Consider the following 20,160-nt stretch of genomic DNA (forward strand, 5'->3'; position numbering starts at 1 on the left):
TTGTAGACTTTACTTATTGAACGTCAGTGCGATTTTGAACTCTAGGTAAATTGAATAAATTCCAAGTTACTTGTTTTTTAGGTAATAAACACTCCATGACATTGACTGCTCATCTTCAGGCACAAGACCAGAATAGGACGCTAAAAAGGAAGAGTTTATATGTTCTGATCGGTCTGCTGAACTTTAGCAAAGAAGCAAACTTTACATGAACTGTAGTGAAAATAGTTTATATGAAAGTTTGAGACAGAAGATTTTCTGCAAATTTTTCCTGCATCAGATTTGGCCAAATAAAATAGTCAAGCAATTATTCTCGTTTTGGCTCCTTTAGTATTGCTGAAATATTTGCAGGTATTTTGGACTCCACTGGTCTTTTATAAGCTCTACAATGCCATTCTGTCATGTATTCCACAAACACTGACTGAATACCTAAAATGGCCAGGCAGAGCCGTGAAGAAAAAAAGCAAGCAAATGAACAAACAGAAGCTTTGTGTGGTTCTAATCAGCTTTCATTCTAGTAGAAGAGCCAGACCTGCTGGGTCACACTGGTTGACCACTATAGCTAACAGTCTGAAGAGGGTGAGAAGGAATCTTTATTTGCTATGCTGGCTGCTCTGCTCAGGAGATAAGAACAGGTAGAAAATGAATCACGTAGAGCAAGACCTTGCTCCTCTCCCTTCAGCTTCCCTCTGCCACGGGACCCAGTTGGAATACGTGGCCCATCAGTGTCCGTGTGGTAGAAGGTGGTGGCTCTCAGCCGTGAGGCTGAATAAACCACACACGGCTGCATCTTTACAGAAGGGGTCAGTGTACTCATGCAAGTAAGCAGAGACTTATCACCCCCTACTCCCCATGCCTAAACTAATTCTCCTATGAGCCTTTTACTAAGGGCAGGGCAATGTCTGCCAAAAACAAAGTCATTGTAAGGTAACCATAAAACACATTACACGATGGCTTACACAAATAGAGATCTTCCAGGCTTAGAAAACGACCCAGGCCTTTAAATGTTGCTTAGCAACCACCATTGGTTTTCCTCAGTAAGGGAGGGCCCTACCACACTGACTAAAGCAATCATTGCTCTCAAAAAACACTTTCGAAGGGCCCACTTGTGTTGAGCTCCGGAAGACTAAGGAAGGCAGATGTGACCTTCTAGTAAGGCCCTGTGACTGGACATGCCAAGGGCTAGGATTGGTAGATGTTGAGGCAACAGCTGAGAAGGCAGTTGGGAAGTGAAGGGCTGGGTTCTCAATGTCTGGGTCCCATATGAGAGTTGCTTCTGGTGAGCTACAGGCAGCCATGACACAGCAGGCGAGCCTCAGCTTTCACGCTCAGTTCTTTTTAACCTGCCTCACCTCTCTTCTGTGAAACAAGGATGATGCCCAAGTATAGACTCTGACCCCACCTCTCAGCCTAACGTGTCACGACTGTGTGATAAATTCTGTGGCTGCTTCCCTCAGCCTGGACACAGTATTTACTAGCAACCCGCACTTCCCAGAAGATGAAACTCCCTCCTCACTACTGAATCGAACAGAAAAAATAAAAAGTGTTTCTATCTGTAAGAACAAGTCACCAGGGGCTGGAGAGATGGCTCAGTGGTTAAGAGCACTGACTACTCTTGTAGAGGACCTGGCTTCAATTCCCAGCACCCACATAGTGGGTAACAACCTTCTATAACTCCAGTTCCAGAGGATCTGACACCATCTTCTGACCTCCAAGGGCACTGTATGACATGAGTGCACTTACATAAATACAGGCAATACACGCATACACGTAAAATAATAAATAAAATATTAAAAAAGAATAAGTCACCAACTAAGAAGAGAGAGATTCGTCACCTCAGAGTTTCATAGCCTGAGCCTCTTGGAGCCTCCCTGTCTACTTACCCTGTTAGCTGTTTCAACCAGTTAGCAGTTTCAGTAAGAACGTAAAATGGTTCCTGGGTGAAACTATGGGCCAAGGAGTTTCAGGATAAAAAGGGAATGGATATTATTTACTTCACCCAATGCAGCAGAGAATCCACAGGCCGGAATGTGCTATTTCAAAGATAAATGAGTTCCCATGTCTTTGGTATACAGTACACAGATCCTTTTTTTAAAATGATCTGCCCTCACAAGAAAGTCCTGTTAGAATCTACCTAGAAATAATGTCCCCAGAGGAAACGCCAAAGCTCCTTTTCAACACAAACTTTGTGAACGAACCCTTATAACACGAACTTTCCCAACACCTCTCCAAGCTGCATCTAACACTAGATCTGCAAACACTGCTAAGAAACGGCCGTTGTTTTTTTAAAAAGGAAAGAAGCTACTATTTCTATAAATGACTTAGTACTGTTTTTCTGGAATATTCTTACTCTGAAAAATCATCTGTGATTTTTCTAGTGGGGTTCTTTTATTTTATGTTCTCAGTACTACACACTGTGAGTCTGTGTGTAACACTCTTCTCTCTGTACCCCAAATTCAGGACAAGCTTCCTTTAATTGTGAGAAGTACTTTAAAATATTTGAAATTGAGTGTTGTTGGGTGACTTCAGTTTTTCTTTAGTTTCAATACTACAGCCAGAGATCAGTTTTCTGAGCTGATTTCCTTTGAGGTGATAGAACACTTCATCGCTCTCTATTCCTCCTAAAGGATCCTAGCTTAAGGTTTGCACAAATATCAACAGGTACACTATCTGGAGTTCTTAGAAGTATCACACAAAAAGGGTGGACTGGAAGGATCTTAGCATCTTCACAAATCTAAAATTTGGTAATTTTATGTTTCTCAGAATAAAACAGTCCAGAAGAGAGATAACAGAAAGAGCTAACATCAAGCACACGAGAGAGCTGCTTTTAAGACTGATCTGAATTTGCTAGGGGTGAATTCTAAGCGATTAAAAAAAAAGTATTTAAAATAATAGATTAGAAACATAGCCTGTTAAAGACTAAAGTTGGCATTTTATTCTCAATGGCAATCTCCTAATGAAGTCAGTAAGAGAAAATTGTAAGGACGGAAAAAAAAGGTGCCAAAGAGAGGAAGACAGCCTCAGTCATTGCCCCTGTGGGTGGCCATCTACGCATGAGCCCAGCTGGGAGACAGGCGCCTTATTGTGTGGGATCTTCCTGTTTTTGCAGTATGAAACAACTGTCGAAGTCATTAAAGTCACAATGACTTTTTTAAGGACTGACTTTTGACTCATATTTTATACTTTGTTAACCATAACTTTATTAAAATTCCAGGGCTAAAGGAAAGTGAAGGGGCTAAAAATCCCTCCCGAAATCACAGAATGCTAACAGTGGCAGAGAGGTGGAGACTGGTGACACAGATTAGCGCTATGACCGCACCGTTCTTGCTTTGAACTAACCAAATATGCAGTCTTTGGAAAGCTGAATTGACTTTTTGGGCCTCTTTCTTTAGTTGAGCAAAATGGCTAATTTCTAAAGTGCCTATGGTTTCTTTTGTCAGTCTAACTTTACAATAAAACAGAAAACAAGAAACAAAACAAAACAAAAACAGAACAGGGATATAGTGCACTTAAAAAAAAAAAAAAAGCCTCTATGAAATTCACAATTTCCACTATTCTTAATTCATGATATCTGGTCGTAGGCTCCCTCTTGTCTTCCTGACATTCTTTGAAAATCAATGCCCCATCTCCTTAATGACACATTTGTCTTATTTAAGAGGCAAGTGAAATAGCCTTGAGTGACCTAATAACTGAATGGAAGAAGGAAGAGTGGCCTTGGCGTGGCTGGATGGTGTGTTTGAGGCAGAGAGCGTACCAGGATGGGACACCCCAGCCAGCAAGCTCAGCTGTGAGCAAACTCTAGAGCCCTAGGTTAGGTGGTGTTCACTCTCACATCAGAGAGCAGCTCCTCTGTCCTGAGCTGCCAGTGGAGTCACATCTCTTGTCAACTCCCCAGTGATGTAGGGATGCACGATGCTTAAGAATCTGATGAAAAACAATGAATATCACCACTGCCAATCTGCAACAATATACTGGTATTTATGATATAGCAAATCCAGAACCGGTTCTATTTACTAGGAGAAGACAAGAATTTTGTGGCTCCCGAAATCTGTAGGCATTTCTTGCTACTTAACTCCTCTTCACTACTGACCATTTTTCTTACAATTTCTGAAGTCTTTTCAAGAGAAAATATGACGCATATTATTAGAATGCTGAAGAATTACCCCTCCTAGACCCACAGTAATTCCCATAAGAATGTTTATAGAAATTTCTCATGACCTACATTCTCTCTTAAAATTGCTGCAAAGGATTAAAGAGACAAAAAAAAATGCTGCAAATATTTATGCTAAAACTACTATATTTGCAGCATTTTTACAACATATTTTGTGTAAAGTGTGTAATATTTAAGTGTATGTTTATACACTTATGTAATAAATGTTATATATACATATATATTTATGCATGTGTGTATACTTATGTCTCTACATAGAATTGCTAGATTTGGTGAGTAAAAATTCAAGATACTCAGTTGAATTTTAAATTGAGATAAAACTCTTTTTTGGGACACATAGATTCCAGATATTACATATCCAAATATCTCATAAGATTCAAAACTATGTACTAATCACAACATCAAGATGAGAGATGTTTCACAAATTTAGATAATTAAAATTTTCCAGTACAGATTTTTCCTGTTTTTTAGAAAAAAAAGACCAGTAACTGTTCTTGGAACTTTACAATGTCATTTTATGTACTTACCTACTCTTATGTAATCTAAAAAGATATCTTAGCTGATATTGAGCGGTGGCTTGACAAATACAGCTGACACCCTAAACAATGGATGACCAAAATCATTATAGTAGCTGAGAAACTTTAAGGAATCAAGGTTCACTACTGAGTTACTCTTTTGTTTTTCTATTTAAGTCTTCTATAATCACAAGCCTCAGGGTCAACCCTAAGGACAAAGGGTTTTAAGGTGATTCTAAAGGAGGTTACTTTTGAAACATTTGCCATGCATAATATTTAAAAAATAGAATTCTTGCATCATATGTGTGGACCATCAAGTCTAGAGTCTTCTCTGGTGGAAAACAAGACCTATGCCTCTGTCTGGAGGCAGCTGCATAGTATAAGACGACCACCACCCAAACATTTTTATTTTATTTTCTCAATCCATAAATATTGGTCGTGATAAGCATTCTACCATGGAGCAACATCCCCAGCCTTAGGGATTTTTTTTTAAGATAGGGTTTTGCAATATAGCCCAGGTAGGCCTTGAACTCAGAATTCTCCTGATTCTATCTCCCAAATTCTGAGACTGTAGGTATGTGCTGTCATGGCCAGAAGTCATGATTTCTTTTAAGAAATTATTTGCACATTCAGTCTCTAACATCTCGGGTTATTGTAAATCCCAGTTTCTTAAAATTCTAATACTTCTACAGCTACAAAAATCTACCATAGCTTATTTTTGAGATGACTACTCTACTTTCTTGAGGGGCACCCCCCTATACTGTGTGCATTTAACAACGGCTATATTGGTTTCATCTAGTGGCTTTCCAAAACTCCTTGAGAAAAAAGACAACGAGAGGCTTTAACGTTGCCTTAAGAATCACTCTTCTGGATTAACATTTTCTCAGGGATGAGACAGGGTCTCTCTAGCCCCAGCCTGCCTGGCACTTACTGTGTAGATCAGGCTAATCCATCTCACAGAGCTCCAGTGCCTCTGCCTCCTGAGTGCTGGGACTAAAGGTGTGCGCCACCACACCTACCAGTCTGCCATTTTCATGGTCAACTCTGGAACCTATCAAATAAATGAAAACCCTGGGCTATACTGACGTATCTTTTTCTCTACTAAAACTATGTATTGTATCTCTTTGGGTATTTTGGTACTCTCCATGTTGGATTATACATGTGCTCATTGAAAAACATCTGCCACAGATTGAAGGTTTAAACTTATTTTTAAACTATAGAGGTTGAAAACACGTATCTTAAGTAATTTTTTCCTACTAAAGAAGATAGTGGAATTTGTTCTGAATTTTATTTTTCGCATGTAGCTCCCATACTTTAGACAAGATGGATGCATGCTCTGACCAAAGTGTACTCTGAAAATGTATAGGTTTGTTGGAATAGAGGCCACTTCAGAGATGGACACTTAGCTTCTCCAAGAAGAAGAGGGGGTGTTGGTTGTAGGCTTGCCATTCTAGTAGGCTCTAAGAACATAAAGCAAGCCCTCCCAGAAAACCCAACATCATAACACATGATATAGGAGCAGCCGAGTGTCCACTTAAGTCAGGGAGTAAACTGCATTCTAGCTTAGTCTGAGAAACTATGCAAGTTCCTGAGCCTCTTGGAAACTAAAGATTTCCATCTTTAAAATGAGACAAATAGAAATTATATGGCTTAGTGGGTGCTGAGATTTGTGCTTGAAGCTAGGTTTTATTTCTGAATTTTAAATCTGAACTTAGTCCTGTTCTCAGTTTGGACTCACTGTTGAGTGGAAGCTTCTGTTGGTTCTTTGGTACCTAAACCCTTTTCATTTTTGACAACAGCTTACATAATGAACTGCAAAATTCCCACAATATGCTGCTGCATGTGTGATGCAGTGCCATGTCATGTATATTATATGACACATGAGTTGCTCATAGAAATGTAGACTTGCTGGTTGACATTTAGATTATTCACCAGTCTAAGGAGTGTAAACCAGAATTGCCAGGAAAATAGATGAAGCATTTCCAATAAAAACTATACTCTGAAATGGCCTTATGTTGAAGCCATACATTAGAAAGCCTGTTTGGAGAGGGCAAGATGTTAACAACTCTGTCTATGCTTCCTTAGCTGGCTAATTTCTTCTAATTAGAAGACTTAGAACTCTCCAGGTATTGACCAAAGCCACAAATAACCACAGATTACTTGTCATAAGGATAACTGGACCATGTGTGCTTTTCCTCAGATTTGCAAAGTTCAAGCAGTCTGTTAACAGACATGGATTCATTGCATAGGCTATCGGGCAAAAGGTACACCAGCAACATACCAGAAAGAAAATCATGGCCCAACAAGGGCAAAGTAGTCAGACACAACAGGAGTGACTGATTGAGATGCAACACATACATGCTCCTAAATTGCCCCACCCCCACCCAAGGCGTGTGCAACCACCACTGCTAGTCTCTGCAGGGCTTAAAGTCATGTCCACCGGATGCAGACTTTTTGTGAGAAAGATAAACCAAATTGTGCCAAACTGAACAAGGCATTCATCCAACTGACCAAAAACACACTTCACACTTCTGTTCCCAAGAAAGGAATCTTTGCTCTGGACACCTTTGTTATGTATTATCTGACTCTGAATGCAGAAAGCTCAGGAAGGAACTTTCACATATCATTGTGTTTTATACACCCACTACATTCTCTAATTCATATGTTAGCCTTGGAGAGTTCTGTGAGGAGTGAACCTGATGGGGATTTTTCATCTAATCTAAAAATCAGCAAAACTAGAATTAGTCATGGCAGATATGTGCATGTGGCCTGATGCAGTATAGTAGTAGGCTTGCTAGGTTCTAAGGGATTTTCTAGTAACCATGTCTTTGGTTCTAGACAAATTAGCTGAAGTTTCTGAAACTCATAAATTTGACCCCAAAACATTTATTTAGCTGCTTACAATATACCTATGAGCTTTCTAAGTCCGATGAAGGAGATGAGTAGTAATGAGACTTTAAACCCCAAACAAAAATTATAAATTGTGATAGCAACAAGCTCCTGAGTTTTGTTGATTAGAGAAGACCTCTCTAGAAGAGACTGCCTCTTAAATCTAACTCTGAAAAGCTATGATTATGTATTTAACAAGTTATATAAGAGTATAAAAAGTTACTTGGCAATCTCTTTAATTTTTATTTTTGAATTATTAAACTTTGGAGCAAAGTGAACACACACACACACACACACACACACACAGATACCCATATGTTTCCCCTGAGTTTTTGTTGAAAACCACATATGGCCTTTTTCAAGTTGACAATTTTACTATGTCAATCATACACCATTAGACAATGACCTCATCTTAAGATTTTAACCATATAAATGAAGAATATTAGTACAAAAGTATCTTTAATTCCAATAAAAATTTTAAAATTCTCTAATGTTAAATGATACTGATTATAAATCTTTTAAACATCATGCTTTTAAATCTTGATGAAATATTCTCATGGACACTCCCATGTAATGGTAAGTAAGATGCAAATAAGCTTTGTGCAACCAGATCCCAAGTGTTACAATACAGCAGGGAAAATTCAGTGGCAGCTCATCCTGTCAAGAGCACAAACAATGTACTGGTCTGGCCAAGAAAAATATACCCACTGTATCAGTCAACACAACTATATCTCAGTCATCTGACTCAGTAGCGGAATGAAGCCAAAGGTAACCATCGCAATGGGCAGGGGAAGAGCTTGGAGGCAGCTTGGATGAAGTCCTTTGGGGGAGTGTCCATCTGGTCAGTTAAATTGCAGTCTATGAGTGGGATAATCAAGTGAGAGCTGGAGTCCATTTCACTAGTGACCCGTCAGAAGGTGCCTAGCTTCCCGTAATCAATGAGCATGCAAAAGTCTGATGGAAATAAAAATAAAATCCCAGATAACTAAAATGCTAGCTATAATATTAACTGACAGAAAAGGTTAGAGTTTAGGATGCAGAAATGTGAGGAAGACTTTGCACACCAGGATAGGTTCTTAGCACAGGGCCTGACTGTGAACGTTAACCAGGGGGAAATCAGAGCTTTCTAGGTGATGAAATGACGAGAGGCAAAAAGGTCTACGTGCCTTCATTCTCCAGTAATAATAAAATACTGCTATTCTTTTTTTTACTATTTATTTATTATTTTTATTTTATGTGTATGAGTGTATTGCCTGCATGTATGTGGGTGCACGCGTGTCATGCAATGCCATGGAGGTCAGAAGAGGGCTTCGGATTCCCCTAGAACTGTAGTTAACGACGGTTCGTAGCTCCCATGTGGGTGCTGGGAATCGAACCCGGGTCCTCTGCAAGAGCAGTCAGTGCTCTTAACTGCTGAGCCCCAATTTTGATCCAGCCCCAATATTGCTATTTGTAAACTATGTTTTTGATACATTTTCTAGCAATGAGGGTAAAGAGGAAGTTGGAAATCCACCATTTTGACCAATAGGCATTAGTAATACTTTAGTCTGTTCTTTATATCTGTCTCTACTTTCTCTTATGCTAAAATGAATTTTGGGGATCTTTAGTGGGTTTTCCTCCAATAGAAACTCTTTTTAAGTACTTTAGCTTTTTAATTCTTCTATTTTTTCATTCCAACAGCCTAAACACCAAGTTTCTTTATCCACTTACAGATTTGTAATTTCTTTCCTCATTTCTTGCACATTATATGCTGAGATTTTACCTCATTCTGTCCCACTTTTTAATGTAAATAATTATCAGAAATGAGTTGATAAAAACAGCTAAAATTAGAATGCCAAAGATCTTTTAAACATGAAATAATTCCCTTAATAAACATTATATAACACAATCACTTCTTCCTTAGTCATTTTATTTTCCAACAGCACCTCCTTATTCAAAACTAGACTAATACATATTCATATTTCATGGTAAAATATTTGTAAGATCTAGCTTACTCAGAAGTCTAGATCTTAAAAAATAATAAATTCATCTTAAGCTACAGTGGGCAACTTACATAAAAATATGTGCTTATATGCTGTGAGTGAGTCTACCTGACTTAAAGTGCTCACAAGCATTAATTACACTTGACATTGTTTATTAGTGAGCAGCTGCCAACACCACTGAGCTAACTCCACTGGGATGTTGGAAACAGGACCTGAGTGTGAATCAGGAAGTTGGTCAGGTTGGGAGAGCTTCATATTGAGCCATTGGAAAGAAACATTCCAGGGGCTAGGACGAGGGTTAAACTGAGAAAACCATCTTGATTTCAACCTGCTGAGCTGGCTGTTCTGCTAAGCAATGGGAAGGATCCACGGCCTGGTTACTTTTTCATCAGTAGGTAAAATTCTCCAATTTACCATCTTCAGTTTCAAGAAGAAAGGAAGAAATAAATGTTAAGGGGTATTACACTCACTACAGGATATTTACTACTTAGCACTAGGATTGGTGAGAAAGCAAACAGGGATCCAGATCTTTGAAAGTAGCCCTCCCTCCCTTGGGTTGGATAGATAGCTCATGGGTTAAGTGCTCGCTATGCACGCAGGAGGACCTGAGTTCAGGTCCACAGAACCCGTGTAAAAGCTGGGTGCAGCTGCGTGTGCCTGTTACTTCAGCACTAGGGGGTGGGGAGCAGTGGAGACAAGGTGGAGACAAGCAGATCCCCTGAGCTCACTAGCCAGTCAGTCTAGCCTAAAGGGTGAGCTCTAGGTTCACCGAGAGATGCTGTTTCAAAAAATAAGGTGTAATGGTGATTCAAGAAAACACCCAGGATCAACCTGTGGTTTCTACATGGGCACACATCAGTCAGTAGATGTGTACACACACACACACACACACACACACACACACACACACACACACACACACATAATGCTCATGTTCTTTCCCTGCTTAGCTCTATCTGTGAGAACTTGCCCTAACCTAAGAAAATAATCAGTGGTACTGTAAATAATGGAAAACCGAGAACACTCGTTAAACAGGTAAGCTATTAACAGAACATTTTTTGAAACTGAATATGATTGTAGACATTAGATATTAGGGAATTAATTAATCATCTGAAGAGCTAGGATATGATGTTGGTTTAAAAAGTAGCATCATTTTAATCAAAGATTAAAACGTTAACCTTGGTTATCTTTGTAAGATATTTTTTAATGATGAGATATATATTTATTTTATTTAGTTCAAAAACAAAAACAGTAAAAAGTGAAGAAGACTGACTAGTGCCAGGAGGACTTAAAGCCGCTCACTCCAACTGCTTACTGTCATAATTTTCATCTCTACATTTCGGTGCACTAAAAGGGTTCTCTATTGGAAATGCTTAAGATCTATGGCTTAAGCCACACTGATCTATGGTTTTTATTAAAGGAAGGTAAATGGGGAGAAAGAAGGTGAAGATTATCACGAAATGAGGAAGGGTTATTCCATGTCTTTTTTAATCTTAAAAAACCTCTGGCTGAAGATGAATAGCAAATTGGATTTGTAATCAGACCTCTATCTTAGCACCATAATCCTCCCATTATCCTCTGACTGTGGGGAAGTCATGCCATAATAAAATTACTCTTTAGTGAAATTATACTTTATATTTTCAGAGTTTCTTGGAGCACATTAGGTATTTAATCTTCAGTTTTTATTAAAGAGGAGAAAAGATGTCATCTGTAAAATGTTTCCTCATCTATAAACTAACTACAAATAAATAGTACTTTTAAGGTTCCCTTCTGGGAACTGGAGAGATAGCTTAGTGTTTAAGGGCACTGGTTGCTTTTGCAGAGAGCCTGGGTTGGGTTCCCAGCACCCACATGGCTGCAACCAACCCTTCATTTCTAGTTCCAGTAGATCAGACACTGTCTTCTGGCCTCTATGGATGTGTGGGTGCTGCACACATTTGGTGCACTTACTATACATAGAGACAAAACACTCATACATAAAAAACAAAAATAAATAAATAAAATTCTAAGGTTCCCGTCTGGGCTAAAAGTTGCAGGGTCATGTCTAGTAACTGTGTGAAACTATATTCAGATGTAAAATGGGCAGAATTTTTTTTGTGGTTAAATTTATCAAATTTCACCATCTACGATGGCCAGACACTAGTTAAATCAACAGTTACTCTGCTTCGTCCTGTTTGTAGCGCGGCCAATCTGATTCAGTTGGAAAGATGTTTTTATTTAGTGGCATTTTTCTCCACTTTCTTTCCAAAATTAGTACTTAAAACTTATCTTTACAGATATCAGATGTCAATATTTCTTGGCCTAATTCTGAATTTTAAAAATTGGTTTAATCATTTTTAGTTCCCTGCAGCTGCGCTCCAACTTCATAATTGTTTAAGGTTACAACATTATGTAGCATACTGTGAGCTGAAAAGTGGGAATGTGGTCTGTTAAGGTTCTTAATAATCTATTAAAATATTACTATATTTTAAATTAAAAAGCTAAAAGACTGAAGTGATGCCGCCCTGAAGATGCCTTTTACTTTAATAAGTTTGCTACACTGCAGTCTGTGTGGGCTTGAGACTTCAAACACATCAAAAAGCAGTATGTTTTAAAATTGCAATAATTATGGGAAGGGAAAATGTTGAGACTGACGGGCAGAAATGCATGGTTTATAGCTTTAAAATCTACTCCACAAAGAGAAGATTATCAAGCGCTTTCCAAAGTGGACACAAAAGAACAGGAGTTTTTCTGTCCTCTTCATTTCTAAATAATTTAACAGTCCTTTCTTTGTGGAAGCATTGGCTACTTTAAAGTAAATTAAACAAAGGAAGTCACAGTAAAATCTCCTAGAGACTAAACAGTTTGCTACCAGTGGAGGGAAACATCACATGCTAGAGGGCAAAATGGAAAGGGGCAGGCAGGTCTAGAAACAAGCTAGTGTGAGGGTGAATGGGGAGGCACAGGAACGATCGGCATGGTGCCAACGGGAGTGGGGCCCGGTGGACCAGCATAAGTGTACCTGGCTTCTGGTCTTGCTGTCTTGGCTTTCATAGAAGTGAATGACCCTCACACTTGCTGAGCCCACTTTTACCTAGAAATAAAACATTTTGGAAGTATACAGCAAGAGCAAGTTTGGTCCTTGGCTTTTCCTTCACAGAAAAATGGTGTAGAGCCTGGTGTGACTTCAGTTGGGGCACATTCTAAAAGATCAAATACTACAAAGGCAAGGAAGTAGTTTAAAAATAAAGGAAACCTGTGGTGGCCCACGCCTTTAATCCCAGCACTTGGGAGGCAGAGGCAGGTGGATCTCTGTGAGTTCAAGGCCAGCCTGGTCTACATAGTGAGTTCCAGGACAGCTGGGGCTACAGGGAGACCCTGTCTCAAAAAGACCAATAAATAAATAAATAAATAAATGAAACCAAATGCTTATTCCATCAATGTGGTACAATTCTATTTTTCAAGACTACTGTTTTGTTTATGTTGGGCTCCCCTTAAAATGAGTTATTCACTAGATTCTCATACTATAGTGCTCTCATCAGCTGGCCAGGGTCACCACAATCGCTCCATTTCATCCCTTTAGAGAAACGTTTCTCACTCATGAAAATTTTAAGTGAGTTAGCTGAAGGACTGGATTAACTGGATCAGAATTCAGTGAAATAACCGGTTCCTACACATACCAATGTAGAAATATTTAAGCAAAATACACTATAAAATAAAAGTTACTGCAAAACACTAGCTTCCACTCAAGTTTTGATAAGACTAGAATTTGGAATACTGAATTACACTCAACAAAATAACTCTATTCTGTCATAGAGTAACTGAAACAATAAACGAAAACGAATAATCAGCCTCATCTTCCCTTTCCTCATGAACAAGGAAAAGTCTGCAAGCTACAAGTTCCTGAGCTGAGTATCCTTGCTACTGAGCCACCAACTCTGTTTAATGGTCAAGTTGAATGCACTGGGATAGGGCTCCCTAGAAGAGAAAGCTGGTTGTCATCACTTGAATGACAAATTGTCTTTCTTTACTAGCTTATCTTAGGCCAAGTTAGAGAACTTCAGGAATCAAAGAAGCCTAGAATTTAGCACACTAATCTGCACATAGCAGGGTTTTTTTTTAATACTGCTGTTTACATTTTCATGAGTGCTTAACAGCCATTTTCTGTGCCTATGACAATTCTTCCCCTTATCTATGTTGAGTAGGTACAGGTCTGCAGCCTGGACTGAGTCTGAAGTGATTACTGTCTAGCTGGAGGCCAAGAACACTGCAAATTAGAATTTCGAATCTGAGTTAGAAGAGTAAGATCTCCCATCAAACACTACAAAATTTACATACAAGGGTTATTAAGAACCTTTAAATTTTTCCTTATATTTATTTGTCTCAAGATCATTGGTGGTGATGAGTAGCTGGCTCTGGGTATGAATCCTCTTTTCTTCCTCCTCCTCCTCCTCCTCCTCCTCCTCCTCTTCTTCTTCTTTTCTCTCTCTCTCTCTCTCTCTCTCTTTCTCTCTCTCTCTCTCTCTGCATGCTAGGCAAGCATGTTATCAATGAGCACATCCTCAGCACCAAGAAAGAAAAACCTCTTTTTGTGTGCGTAGTATCAGGCACCCATCTTAGAGGCTTGTGCGTGGTGGCAAGCACTCCACCAATGAGTTCGATTCCCAGCTGTGGTGCTTTTAGTCGTTTATACTAGTCAACTCAGCGCTACTAAATCTCACTTTACCCATCTGTAATTAGTGCCTATTTCAAAAGGCTGTTGTGATGAGATGTGGGTAAAGAACTGAGCACATTACCGACAGTAGAATCTATACCAGCTGAGGACTGTGGCTGTCTACCATCAAATGCAAGACCTGAAGTAGACGATGGAAGTAATCTTCAGCTACTTTGTTTCACAATAGGAAAATGTAAAGATTTCAAACTTATTGAATTGTTCTGGAAAATATACCTAATAAAGTCAGTAGAACTCAATTTCATGCCTTATATTTTGATTCTTTTCAACTTACTTCGCTGCCTCTGTATATAAACCTGAATGGTAAGGAGAAAGAATTGAGCCAAAAATGCATGCCTATCCACTCGGCTGTCAGGATTGCTTTTCATTGTATTCTACCCTGTAAATCAAGAGTTACCTCTAGCATTTGTGAAATACATATTACAAGCCTAAGTACATAAATATGCAAGTTAAGCTATTGCCTAAACTCCTACCTTGACAGATAATGCAGCACAGTCTGGAAGGTCAGACTAAGCTCAGAGAAGGGGCTACACCTTGGACCATGTCCTGCCCTCTTTTTGCTTTAACACCAGGGGTCTCATGACCAGGCCTGTGTGAGCCTCTGCCACAGCTTGCACATCCAAGCTCTCCCACACACTCTCCCCATTCCTAAATTGGTGCCTCATGGTTGTCCCTGGGGCCTCAACATGTGTACCTCTGCAGCAGCACATCCATATACAGGCCCTAGGAAGAGGGTGCACAGACATTTGGGCAGAGAATGTGGAGTCCTGCGGAGCCGTAGTATGGTCTAGAATGGAAACACACCTGCTCCTTTGGTCTCATCAAGTCTCTCCTGGGACCCAGAGCAGCTGGAGGAAGAACAGACTAAGACTCCCTTCAAAAACAGGACCCTCTTTGTTAAAAGCAACATTGCTAATCATTGTCATTGATTAATCAATCAGCATCCTGCCTTCCCTTAACTGATGGAATTCTAAGATCAATCTGTTGGCCAATAAGACTTGTTTCCTTCTAGTTCTGTTGGAGCCAAGATTTCTCATAGTTACTGATTGTTCAGTGATACAGAAAGTGACTCACTCAGCATTAGAGCAACTGGCCTGCTTTGGTCATGATCGCCTTCCAGTGTCATGCATCCTCAGCTCTGGGCTGGTAGAACTGCGTGACTTTATTCCCTCCCACCCCATTTTTTGGCTCAGTGTTCATCCCGAGCTCCTGCAGATCTGAAGTAATAAACCTGTGTAGCCAGGAGGACCCACTTCTGCAGTGATGGTGTCTGTAGCTGATTTTATGGTCCCTCAAGAAAGTTCCACTTATCTCCCATTCACAGCTTGTGAGGTTCTTTAGCAAATATCCACTAATATTCTGAAGGAAAGTCTAAAGGAAAATGTGCTCTCCACAACTGTCCTTCCCAATTACAGAACATCCATTTTCATCTTCTAGGTCCAAATCTGTCCCAGGCAAAGCTAGTAGAGAAGGAAAAAGGAAATACCCTAAGAGGGTATTTGAAGGGAAGTTGGGACTGCGGCTAGTTATTTGAACACAGCTGCAGTTGAACACCACAGCATGCCTGTCTTCTGACAGACAGTCAACATGCCCTGTGCCTGATCTTTTGATGTTTTTCACCTGAAAATTCTAGGTGAGAGTGTGCTTCTCAGTACAAGAAGGGCAGGAACCCCTCCCAGTTCCTCCTCAATCACAACTCTGCCTCCCCGGGACTGTTCTGGGCTGGTCGTTCCTCAGCCTCTGTTGCGGCAACCCTGTACTTTTCTGACTGCGTCTATCAGGAAGGAGACAGGAAATTCTAGTCACCCTCACAGCAGCTGTGCCATTCCTACTATCCTCCTCCAATGACGTGGGTCAGCTTTGGTGACAAGAGGTCAGGAACTGAGCCACAGTGAAGGTCAGAGAGATAGGTCACTGTTTATGCTGCTGTTGGGCTGGGGATCCTGCTGGGGCAGTTTGCTTTCTTCCTTTCTGCACTGTTTCTCTTTCCGTTCCTCTTTTTAAACGGCAGAGCCCAGGCATCCTGTTTTCAAAACATCAGACTGTTTTACCACAGATGAACCCATGCGCTAATGCATTTTGCCCAAGTGTAAGACAGTTCTAATTCGGTTGAAACAATAATTAATGAACAAATCCAAGAGGGCAATCTGTCGTTAAGCAAAACAGCTCTAACATGTCTAATGAACTTGGGCTGCTTGTGGAAGGTTCCAGACATTCTTTCCATCATCAGAAACCCTTGCCTTCTGAAGCTCCTGTTCACCTGTTCCATCTTCTTGCCTTTTTTTTTTTTTTTTTTTTTTAAAGAAAATGATCTATAACACCAACTCATCTGATTGTACCTTTATCTAAAATTTGGAAATTCCATTTGGCCTCTGGTTCACTAGCCTTAAAGGATCAAGAAAACATGGGCACAGGAAAAGACTTTTTGTCAGTCACAGTCACTATCTGCCCTTGGGAAAGTCACTTTGAGTCACTCCTTTTCTTTAAGCTGCAAAAAGGTTAAGGAAAGCCATCAAATAAACAATGCACCACTCTGCCCAGGTAAAATAAACCCTCCACCAGCCAGACAACTCTCCACCTTTACACAGAGACTGGCACCATGTTACCCAGTTACACTCCTTTCACAGGACAGTGGCTCTGCCATCGCCACCTTGAGGTAAGTTTAGATTGTGCAAACAAAACTGGTGGTCACTTCACTGACATGCAAGTAAAAACGCAGATTTGTTTTGCAACAATGTAGTAGATGTTAGTAAATGATGGCATTTACTAACTGAATTTCGCATATTAGGCACTGGGTATACTAAATCTGGTGAGGTCAGGTCTACTTTTATCCTGCTTAGTAGATGAGAAAATTGAGTCTTCCAGCGGTTAAGTTGGCCCATATAAGGTAGCTAGTAAGCGGGGCAGGCAGGATCTGAACCATGAATTTCCAATTCTGAAGGCCTTCATCTTCTCTGCATATTATTGGTTCTCCTGGCAGCTTTGTAACTCAGTTTTGCTGTGGCGCCTTTGTTCAGTGAGGATAAGCAAAGTAGGACCAAATTTGGCTACACAATGATGGTATTTTCAAACTGCCACTTGATGGAAATCTCAGACCATTTCGACATTTAATTTTAATGTGGAATATTTTTATCATGCACAACTCAGTTCTCCCTCAAATAATATCGATTAATTCTTTCTGGTGGTGACAAAAATATTCTCACTGCATTACTATATATGTCGTGATTGACATTATGTTCAACTTTACCTGAGGCATTGATTTGAATAATTAAACTGAAAAAGATAACTAAATAGAGAGATCTTTTTTAGGACTGCAGTTATCTTAGCCACCTGTTGGAAAACCGCTTTGCCCTGCAACCTTTCCATTAGAGTTCTTGAACATAGGTGAGCCAAAAAGCTTTCTGCTACCTATGGGAGCAGCTCAGGCCTGTCTTCAGTTAGCACTATTCACTTTCATTGCTTCCTGCACAGGACACGTAAGGCAGGAGCAGAAGCTCGAGGGCTGGGATTCTCAACAGGACCGATACCATGTCTGGTGACAGTGCTTTATTAGTGACCATGCTAAATATGAAATCATTTTAATAACTTTGCAAGGTAGACAATGGTCAGGGCCAGCACTCCACACAGACGCGCCATTAGAATGCTGTAACATGGCAAGCACTCAAAATGAAGAGTGGCTATGTGTGGATTCTCCGAGAATATTCTTTTTCTCCTCTCAAGTGAGTTTCCTGCTTTGTCTTGGTGACTCCAGAAATTCGTGGCCTCTATGGTGAAAAATACTGAATGAAAATCACCTCCAAGTTTTGGATCTACAGCTTACATAGCTATCAAGGACCACAAAATGCAGAGAGCAGAAGCTGCCAGGGCTCTGAAGGAGGCAAAGCGTGCGTGAAAGTCATTCTACGTGAATCCCGAAGTGATCTGGAGAAGTTACACAGTGAAGCCCCCTCAGGGGAAGCAGCTGGCTGGGTTTTACAACAGCCTGGAAAGTCCCTGCTCTACTGAGTGCTTCAGAGAAGTCAGAAAATACTAGTTACAACCCAAATGTGTCCTTTTCTTTTTTTCCCCATCAACAAGAACTCTGAACTAAACTTTCAGAAAGGGCCTCATTTTGCTCTGGTATTATTGATAAAACATCTTCAGAGTAAGAAGCCCTTCCCCTTCCCCCCAGAGTCTCTTAAGGATGCTCTCCTTCCTTTGGTGAGATGTTTTGAATAGGAGCCAGTGCACTTTGATCCAAAGTGATGCTTTTTACCCTAGAAAAGAGGGAGGAGGGTGCACATCATGGAATGCACTTCAAGTTGGAAAGGGAAGGTGTGGAGCAAAGCCTCCTCCAGCCTCAGAAAAGAAAGACAACATCACAACACCTCAGGCTAGAATGGTAGGAAGAGCTGAAGGTGTGTTCTATGAAGATACAGTGTTAAGGCTTTTCCCCAAGTACGCATGTGTATGCACAAATATGACCTTATAACTTCTATTGTACATATATACAGTTCAGATTCTCAGAGAAAAAACACAAATACTCAGAAAATAACCAGCAACAACTCTCAGTATATAATGTCCAGAAATTAGCATATAGGTGTCCAGATGTTACTTAAACAAATGAGATAATAACAGATAATTAAAGCTCTTCAACGCTGTTTTTTTCTAGAGATTGTAAATAAAACCATTTTTTGCTATGTAGGTGAAACTTGATTTCAAGTGATTTTACCTTGAAACATAAATCTTAAACAAAACAACAACAACAACTTTATATCTTAGGAGGCAAAGTATATTGTTTCTTTCTTATCTCAGGCCATGTCAGCATTGCATAGGGAGCCTTCTTAATCTCCAAATGTCCTCAGCAAGAATTTGTTAAACTTGGAAGCAACTTACTTCTCTCATTTATAAAAGCCCAGGCTGTGGGCTTACTTCTTGTTTCAAGCAGTGCCTGTAACATCTGATTACTGGGCAGCATCATCGATATGCGACCTTGCCGATTTTAGTTTTCTAGTAACTTAGAAAGTTTGTAGATGTCTCTTGCTTATGTGCCATAATGCACCAATTCAGAGACTTGTCACCGGGAATTAACACTTACTGAGGGAATTTCAGCTTACGGTGGCACCAGGGACCAAGCAAAGGGTCGCCCTTTTGCAAAGTCCTCTGAGACAGATCAACAGGAAGGCTGCAGACAGGGACTCAGCTAGGTTAGAGAGCAGTGTCCTTACCTTGTTGGAAGCCATCTCGCTGACAGAGCGGTAGGTCTGGATGGTCTCTAGCTGGTCTAGGCACCAGTCTAGTTCCTCCAGCGTTTCCATTGCTAATTTCTGATAAGATTCTTCTGCAAACAAACACACGGACAGGTAGTTAGGCTGCAGCGGCTGCAGGCTGGCCATCGCCTTGTCTCCTCCACCTCGGCTGGTCCCGGCGCCGCTGACGGTGCCCCCTTGCTCCTTCATTGTTTGCTGGCCGCCGACTCCTTGCTTCCAGCTCTCCCAGCCAGCAGAGCAAATCAGCGCGGTGCTCTGCCCGAGGTGGCTGGTGCCAAGTTTTCGCCCCCTCGCCTGGATGAGGTGTCAGTGAGCTACCAAGAAACTTCCTCAGAGGAAGAAGGCGGGAACCAGCGCTTAGACGCTCATCTGCATAGCTGTGCTCTGAAACTCGGGGCAGAAGCTGGGTTTTCTCAGGCCCTCTCTGCCTTAGTCACCCCGGGGGCACTGTAGGGTGTGTGATGTCATTTCTGAGTGTTTGCACTCCAGAGGAGAAAAGAGGAAGGCTTTTCCTCCTTCGGCTCTGCTTCTAAAGGAAACTGTCTGGCAACTTGGGGACAAGGGTTTGCTGGTGACAGGCGGGACACTCATTCATTCCGGAGCTAACTGCGCCTGTTGGAAAAACTTTGGACTGGGCCAACACTGA

The 20,160-nt window shown here is 40.6% G+C and overlaps 1 protein-coding gene across 4 annotated transcripts in view; it reads right to left on the minus strand.

The window, feature by feature from the left end:
* Pde4b (phosphodiesterase 4B) overlaps positions 1 to 20,160 on the minus strand; it is a 661,174-nt gene that overhangs the window by 19,327 nt on the left and 621,687 nt on the right. For all 4 annotated transcript variants that reach the window (XM_017797618.1, XM_008831051.3, XM_008831052.2 and 1 more), the window contains one exon: positions 19,473 to 19,585. In XM_017797618.1, coding sequence (XP_017653107.1) covers positions 19,473 to 19,585 — 113 coding nt within the window. The remainder of the gene's footprint in view (positions 1 to 19,472; positions 19,586 to 20,160) is intronic.

This window comes from Nannospalax galili, unplaced genomic scaffold (genome assembly GCF_000622305.1).
Source record: "Nannospalax galili isolate Female #2095 unplaced genomic scaffold, S.galili_v1.0 scaffold553, whole genome shotgun sequence".
Taxonomy (NCBI): domain Eukaryota; kingdom Metazoa; phylum Chordata; class Mammalia; order Rodentia; family Spalacidae; genus Nannospalax; species Nannospalax galili.